At 27.4% G+C, this 9,269-nt stretch overlaps 1 protein-coding gene across 1 annotated transcript; it reads left to right on the forward strand.

Annotated features, from left to right (window-relative positions):
* The first annotated feature begins 6,236 nt into the window (after positions 1–6,236).
* On the forward strand, positions 6,237–8,461 carry LOC105133860 (myb-related protein Myb4-like). The gene is made up of 3 exons (XM_011037991.1): positions 6,237–6,546; positions 6,929–7,058; positions 8,017–8,461. The coding sequence occupies exons 1-3, from the start codon at positions 6,414–6,416 to the stop codon at positions 8,372–8,374; spliced, it is 621 nt and encodes a 206-aa protein (XP_011036293.1). The 5' UTR covers positions 6,237–6,413; the 3' UTR covers positions 8,375–8,461.
* Positions 8,462–9,269: the final 808 nt, after the last annotated feature.

Consider the following 9,269-nt stretch of genomic DNA (forward strand, 5'->3'; position numbering starts at 1 on the left):
AATATTTTAAAAAATTATTTTATTCCATGATATCAAATATACACTTAACCTTATGAGTGTTAGTTTTAAGCATGTGATCTTAATGCAATATCCATATTTTGAAATAAGGTTCAAATTTAAAATTTTACACATATTTAAATTTAATTTTTTAACAAAAACTTTATAGCCATTAATTTTATTATTCAGTAAAAAGAAATCATGTATGACTAGAAAATAAAGAGGTAAAAAAAATCAAGATAGTGTTGAATTTCGATCAAAAAACCCATATAACCTATATGATATAACATGGTTACAACTTCATTGCTTGAAAAATAACCTAAAGTCTAGAGGATAAACTATACCCTTAATAACAACATCCACAGCTTAGTAACCTAGCTCTTACTCTCAATATACCTAGCTTGAGAGTATTAGTAGGACCTTGCTCCTCCTCGAACCAATGCAAGGCAAAGATATCTTTTATCAAACTTAAATCCAATCCCTATAAACTAAGGGATAAAATAAATATTAAGACATATTCTTTTAATCACATGTAATATTAAAGATTTGTTCAAATTTTCTTATTTGTAATATATAATCTATAAAATACTAAATAAAAGTAGCTTTCATACAATGACTCATTCTTACCTTGACTTTTTATCTTTGAAAAAATTTAGAATTGTAAATAACAAATATATTGATCATCTTACTTTTACATTGATACATTAATATAGGTTCAAGATAAGTGATTTTGTTTTTTAAAAAAGAGTTTCATCTTCTTACAAGGTTTTTATTTTTAACCTAAACTAATTTAGGTATCAGAAACTCATACAAGCCCATAAAAGACTTATCTTAAAGCTCCCAAAAAAATTTAGGCGATACCATTTTTTATAATGGAGTTTTTGAGAAATCCATTAAATTTAAAATAAAAAGAATAACATCATTTTAAAACAACCATACACCCTAGTTGTTTTTTTCAGATGACAAGCCCGGGTCTGGCCCAACAACTAGTATAATTTTCTTTCTCTCTGAATTTTTCTTACCAATTTTATTTTTCAAGGTACTAACAATTTAAATGTGGAGCATATATATATTTTTTTATTTCGCACAAATCAATATTTTACAAACATGCACTATTTTCTATCAATAAGAGCTACATTTATACTACACCAACCAACCCACATGAACAGCGATGTAAATAAATGCACTCCATCATAGATATCTAGCACACTAACTTCTTCTCTAATAATATGCCAGACATAAATCTCATGATGTAACATCACACGAAATGATAAAGCTATCTTGGTTGGCTATGTTAGGATATTGCTATTATTATGGTAAATACCCCACTTTCATTTGTACAAGTAGAACAACTCATCACCTATTTGGTACAAAGTGGAAGCATATTTTATGACATAATTGATGACATATTTTATAGCTTTCTTATCCCTTTAATGTTGACAAATATACCGGAGAAGCTTATAAAAGAGGCATGATTTTGGAGAGCAAAGAAAGAGAGAATGAGAGTGAAGAGAATAGAAAATGAGAGAAAGTGGAGTGACTGCTAAGAGCAGCAGCCCTGCTGCTTTTGCAGTAGTGTGAGAGCAATAAGAGTTAAGTTTGAGTGAAGTGATTTTTCTCCTCCATGTATATTGTAACCCTTTCTCTATTTATTTCTAATAATATTGGCTTCTCTTGTAGATATAAACAGTTGGTCAAACTATGTTAAATATTATGTTAATGTGCTTAGCTTCTAACGAGAAAAGATTAGAACACTAGCAATTCCAGATTCCCCAACAAGCTAATGATATAATTCCTCCTCTATGAAAAACATTTCCGAGTTAGGGGTATAAATATACCCAATATCATAAACAAATGAAGACCAATTTTAAAGACATATACTTTTCATAATAAAGAGTTATAAACTCTCAACCCACACAAAACCAACTACATCTAGATATGTATATTATATGATTTAAAAAAAAAAAATATATTTTCCCATATATGATTTTTTTAAAAAAAATTATATTTTTCTATATATACAAATATTAACTTAAACATCATATAATTCTTCATTACATAAGAGGCTTATTTTTTCAGAAACTCTCAAACATAGGTTTAGCCCATTTCACACGATATGACCCATTTGCATAATATATGGTGGAAAGCCTAATTTATATGCTAATTTTTTGTATGGCTTTATCAGTGGTGTTATTTGTGGGAACTTGAATAAAAATCCATTTCATTCCCTTTACTTATCATCTAAAACATTTTGCATGGCTAGCAAAACTCCAATACATAAAAAAGCAATTGATCTCCATACAATAAGAATTACTGCTTCCTCGAGTCTTCAACAACTTTTCAACCAGGTGCAATTGTTTAATAATGTCATTGGAGTGATGCAATTGTATATTCATACTCTTTCACCTATATAATAATAAACTCTCATGCATGCATCACTAAATGAATAAAGATACTCTGATTTTTTGAAGTGACATATGAAATGCAAGTGAGGAATACTCATGTTTCTAAACTCAAAAGAAGTTATAGTCCTTGTTTTTATGTGACATACTTTAAAAATCCAGTAGCCATTAGTCTTAATTTGTATCTTACTTATGCACTAGAAAAAGACTTAGGCGTGAAACAAGATCCATAACTCAACGACTTGCTGAATACATCCTAGTAGGAAAATCTTAACTTTATGTAGAATCATATGCTCTCAACTTTTTAAAGATTATGTTTATGCAAAAAGCCAACCTAGATAATTGCGAGCGAGTCATAAACCATTAGAAACACATACAAAATATAAAAAGCATTTTAAAGCTTATCATACAAGACACAGATGCTATATGCAAAGTTCTTCTAATAATGTATCGTGGATTTGAAAGTATATATCAGCATAGTCTAGAACCTGACTCTATTCCCTACTTTTATTATCTCAACTCCAAACTCATCTCTCACTTTAAAAATAGTTTTCATTTTAAAAAAAAGTACTATAAAGCTTTTCATTATCACATAATGAAAAACATAAAAGTATGAAAGCTTATATCTAAAGGTTCAATAAAAAGATACTTAAAATAGAAAGACTATTTAAACCCGTCACGATAAGCTCTTATTAGTTGAGTATACAACTGTTCAATGTGGGAAATGTTATACATTCTTTTCAATACAAATCTCTTTAGTGTTAAACAAATAATGAAAAAAACATATTAGGATGGAAGAAACTAGTTTGATCCGATATAGGCATTTTTATTTTTACTCATACAGGGTTTATGCAATATCTTTATCCCATGAAGAATGGTGTAAACACGAGAAATCTCAACAAGTTACATATTTTTCATTGTGATCATATGCATGAGACTGAGGAATGTCATGTCTTAATAAAAAATAAAAAGATTAATTATTAAAGGTTACCTCCACTAGTATATAAAAAAATAAAAGTAGCAATGATTAGGAAAAGAAGTTTGTGTATTTGATATATTTCTGGTAATCAAATAATCTTTAGATTATCTCATATATTATATTTTTATTTTTTGAAATTTTTAAATAAAAAACACTAGTTTCTCTCTTTATCTTCGCTTTGTAAATCTTTATAAAATTTTTTAATTTTTTCAAAAAAACACTAGTTTCTCTCTTTATCTTCACTTTGTAAATCTTTATAAATTTTTTTTTTAATTTTTTTTAAAATATATCTCTAAAAAAATCATTTCATGTATCCTTCTGACCACTTGATTCCAAAATGATCATGTATGCTTCTTCAAAAACTATCAATAAAAATCTATTATAATTTTATAAAATATAGTATATAAGCATGGACACGACATAATAATTTTAACTAGTTAAAGTCTTCTAACTTAATTAAAAATTAAAAAATATGATTAGACCGTAACATAAAACAAACTTAAACATCAATAACTGTAATCATTCTATGGGAATCAGTCTTCCTCAGCTAAAGTTGAAAATAAAACGAATAAAAAAACATAAATATTACACTCTTAATCCTCAATCAAAGAAAACAAAATATTATGCCGCACGTTGGAATTGAGAACTGAAAAGCAAGAGATGCACTCTTTGAATTTCAGACAAGAAAAAAGACCACAGTACTAAAGTACACGGGACATCAATCTATAACACAAGCTACAAGCTAGGATGTAATTCACCGGCATTATCAACTATTTCAATGTATAATAAGTACTTTCTTTGTTTATAATAACGTGGTATGATTGATTTGATAATTAAGGGGTTTGTTTATTTTTTGTAATAATTTTTTTAATTATAAAAAAAAAATATTCGGGAATTAAATAGTTTATATTTTTTACATCTAGTTCATATATAATTATTTTTTAAATTATAATTTTATAAAAACTTGTTTTTGAGTTATTTATTTTATATATAAAATCCATCCCAAAATAGTTTTAATTAAACTTATATTTTTATATATGTATTTTTCTAAACACAATTAAATTTGTTTTTATGAAGTTGTGATAACTATAGTTATAATGTTAAATATATTAAAAATACATGTTTGTTTTTTAATTTTTTAAATTTAAATTTTAGAATCAATATTAATATATATATAAATATAATGAAGTATATCAATATTAATATATATATATATATAAATATAATGAAGTACAATTAAGATAGTTGAATGAGAAGATTTAATTTTGTTTGATAAACAAATTAATTGTAAAAAACTCCTCATCATCGAGTAGAGAAAAGATCCCGACTTGCTTTTTGAGAGCAAAAGTGCACTGTAATCCATGTGATGCCCCATTGTTATTTTATTGTTGTTTTTCCAACCAAATCTAATGTCGGCAAAAGTAAAGGATTTCCTTTGAAATATTTCACCCAAAAAAAGGTGTAGCTATCGAAGTATATGCATTATTTTCCTGGAAAGCTTTATCAAGGGGGAAAGTATGAAGATCTTTACACCTTAGTCAATATTTTTGTTATTATGCCTTTGACCAAAGCTTTATCTCTAAAGGGCCACATTTCTCACACTTTCTTTTAGATTTTACATCAATATTGACCGACATTAATAATTTACTATCCTCAACATTAATTGGTTAAAAATTTATGATAGAATTATCTCAATTTAATAATTTATATTTTTAAATAAATTTATAAAATATAATTTATATTATTTTTAAATAAAAATAATTTAGATTTAAAACTTGTAAATACTTATATTATCTTATACTTCATTTTTATTAAATAAATAATAATAATAATAATATTCAAATCCATAACGCTTAATCATTGAGACTTCAACATCATATCAAATAATTATTTCAATATAATAATTTAAGTTTTTAAATGAGATTACAAGATATAATTTATATTATTTTTTAACAAAATTAACTTTTAAAAAAGATATGTTTGAATATTTCATAAAATTTTACACCATAAAATAAACGAGTTTGGTGTGATATTGATGTCTATTAAATAATTAACTCAACTTGAAAGTTTAAATACAAGTAAAAGTATTTTAAATTTAAATTTAAATTAAATTATATTATTAATTAATTAAAATTAAAAATAATAATAATAAGATTTAAATTTGTAATTATTTAATCAATAATTTTTTAATACATATTAAAAAATAAACACAATCTATAAATTTAAATTATCAAATAACATTCTAATATATGAAAACATAATCGGCAATATGAGGTGCGAGGGACTTTGATCAAAAGTTTTTAGAACAATGTCAAGCAGTTAATTTTCTAAAGATAATCTTGACGTCATATCAATGTTTTTATTCTATTTTTCATTGAAATACTCAAATTCTTGTCTACGAATTAAAAAGAAGTTGATGATGGTGGCTCTAACATCATGGATGAAGCCCCATTATCGCCCGTGGAGCACATAATTTTTGACAATTAGACGCCAACTTTAGAGAGAAGTAACCAAGAAGCACAGATGTAGTGGGAGCGTATGAACAAAAATACGTGGACAAAGACATAACGTCGTATGCTTTACATTCAAGCAAAAAAAAGTGATGGTTGAAGAGTTCTTCGATGCCCCTTCCCTTAGAGATCGTCGCACGAAGAAAAAGGGGCAGGTAGGTTAATTGAGTTTGCTTTTGAAAACTATGCAATTATTGGAACGTTTTTACTTGAAAATTATCTAATTAACAAGATTTTAAGTGTTTTTTAATGATTTTAATATTAAAAATATAAAAACATTTATAGAAAAATATTTTTTAAAAACACCACATGCTTCATTACCAGATAACGTTCGTCAGCAACTATAAAGGAGTAAGAGGATAGCTGGGGAGACCTTTGAAAACTATGCAATTCTTGGACCATTAATTTGGAGCTCAAAGCTACTATAAAGGAATAAAAGGATACTTGGTTAGACATTTCAAACGTTGATAGCTTGGAGACGCACGCGCGCACGCACAGAGAAATATCCAAACTCGTGGACAGAAAATGGGGAGAGCTCCTTGTTGTGAAATGATGGGGTTAAAGAAGGGACCTTGGACTCCCGAAGAAGATCAAATCTTGGTATCTTACATTCGAAGTTACGGGCATGGAAACTGGCGAGCACTCCCGAAACAAGCTGGTAATGATGTTCTTCATGCTTCAGTTATCTCTAGATTATTAACTTGCTCTCTTCATCTCAGTTCCATGTACATTTTTCTTTCTTTCTTGATAAATCGAGGGCAAAATGCAGTGCTAGAAATGTAGGAGGAGGCTAGAGAACAAGAATAGTAAGCAAAGTAGCATGTCAAAGACTCTGATTTTCGATATATAAGCTTTTCTTGAAGATGTATACGTAATCTGTTCACGAATTGTTAGGGACAGTGATGAAGTTTAAACCCAAAGTAGAATATTTCTTGGAGCTAGCTGCAGTATTTCATGGAACTATATATATATGTTGAGTGTTGTGTCATTATTTGAGAAATTATTTAGTCCCTTGATATGCTCCTTTAATTTCTCTTCAGGTTTATTAAGGTGTGGTAAGAGTTGTAGGCTTAGGTGGATAAATTACTTACGTCCAGGCATTAAACGAGGAAATTTCAGCAACGAAGAGGAAGACACCATCATTAAGTTACATCAAATTCTTGGAAATAGGTATGTGTAGTTCTTGAGTTCTCCATTTTTCTTTTGTGTTACATCCATACTTTAAGACTGAGTACGTGGTTGTGATTATGATAATGGTTTCTTCTAAAATGTTTTAATTTAATTCTGATGGTGATTGTGATCACAATTTGAATATAATAAAATAATATTAATTTAAAATAAAAAAAAATATTTTTAAAATGTAACAGATTTAATTTATTATGTAATCTCATATGCTATATTTACAAATTACAAGAAAATTGGAAAATATTTCATGTTCATGCAGACATCATTCCATTAATAATTTAAATTTAACATGAATAAATTGTCACAACCCTAAAAGTAGGCATGATTGCTGTGGATGATAACTATACTTTCACAAGTATAACAACTATAATTTTAAAATCTAGCCTCATCTAGTAAGTCGACTTGATATTTGGTGGATTCATGATTTTAAAATCTAGCCTCATCTAGTAAGTCAAGTCGACTTGATATTTGATCAATTCATCACTGAAACTAGACTAGATTAAAAAAAAAATTGGTATGATTTGGTTAACCCAACAAGTTGGCTCAGAAATCTGGTTGACAAGACAAAATTTAGTTATAACTTATTAACTAGTTTTTTTTATTTTACTAAAACAATATTAATTTAACATTTTTAAAAAAATTTAACTTGAATGATCCAGTGATGTAGTTAAAACCCGGTCAACACCCAAATCCTAATCTTGAAATAGGCTAGCTATCAGATCATTTCTTAAAACTATGCTACTAACATAACATAAGATTTAGTGATCTAAAGAATATTAAACATATCATGTATAACATAACATAAGATTTAGTGATCTAAAGAAGATTAAACATATCATGTAGCTCAAAAAACCATATTGGAATTTTTCTACATGTCACTTTACATAAAGGCCCCGAAACTTAATGGCTTTTTTTTTCTTTTTTTTTTTGTTTTGATCCTCAGATGGTCTGCTATAGCAGCAAGATTACCAGGAAGAACAGATAACGAGATAAAGAATTATTGGCACAGCCATCTAAAAAAGAGATTTCAACAGAATATGGGACGCCCAACTGAACATTGCAGAAAAACACCAGAAAGGGCAATGATTAACAACACTAGTTCATCACAGCCTGCGGATTTCAAGGTTCATCAAAGTAAATGTCAAAGGCAAATCCCCTCCGATACTGCACCAATTTTCCAGGAAGCTTCGTCCCAAGACATGTTCAGTTCCATGGCCGCGATGGAAGCCATGAATGGTTTCAGTGGTAAAAATGATATGGAGGAGTTTTGGTATGAACTTCTCGTGAAAGCAGGAAACTAGAAGCGTTTCCATTTGGATAGTCTGTCTAACTAAACGCAACGTAAAACTATATTACTATTTTCCCATAGTTGTAATATTTGATTGAGTTATTCTTAACAAACTCTCACAGATATTACTGATCCTGCCAGGTCAAAACTCGGGATCTGGCTCAAACTGAGTTAAATAAGTTAGGTAGTAGTTTACTTGGTTAAATTTGCATAACCTGATGAATAGAACTGATAAATTAATTAACCTAATTAAATATCAATTTAACTTTTTTTTTAAAAAAAATCAGTGTGTTTTTTTTAAATAATCATTTTTATTTATCTAATCAGGCCATGCAAACGCTTTTAAAAACATTGTTTTAATTTGGTCAATCTAGCAGGTTTGTCCAGGATCTAGTTGGTTTGATGACTGGCTAGAGCTGGATAAGATAAAGGATTGATAAAAGCAAAAAAGGGTCAAATTTGATTGACCTGGTAAAATAATACAGTGAAGACTTTTTTTTATCTTAATATGTTTTTTCCAGTCAAAAAAAACCTTTTTTCATATATTTTAGTTAATTATTAATTATTTTCAAAGTTTATTATATAAATACCAAAAAAATATTTAACATTTTCAATATAAGATTGAACTTTTTTTAAATATATATTTTAAATTCATAAAAAAATATTATATTTTTTTAATATAGAATATTTTTTTTATTTAAATACTAGAAGTGTGTTTGTTTTTTAGGTAACTTTTATGGTTATAATTTAATAAAAATAAGTTAAAAAAATATGATTAACTGTGGCCGGTTGGATTTAGATATGTATTTGATAAAAATTATAATTAAAGTTTATATATACTAAAAAAAATATATAAAATATTTGGTGGAAATGTAGTTGTGTTTGTTTTTTAAAGTGTTTTTTACTTG

The sequence above is a fragment of the Populus euphratica genome, unplaced genomic scaffold, assembly GCF_000495115.2.
Source record: "Populus euphratica unplaced genomic scaffold, PopEup_1.0 scaffold54.1, whole genome shotgun sequence".
Taxonomy (NCBI): domain Eukaryota; kingdom Viridiplantae; phylum Streptophyta; class Magnoliopsida; order Malpighiales; family Salicaceae; genus Populus; species Populus euphratica.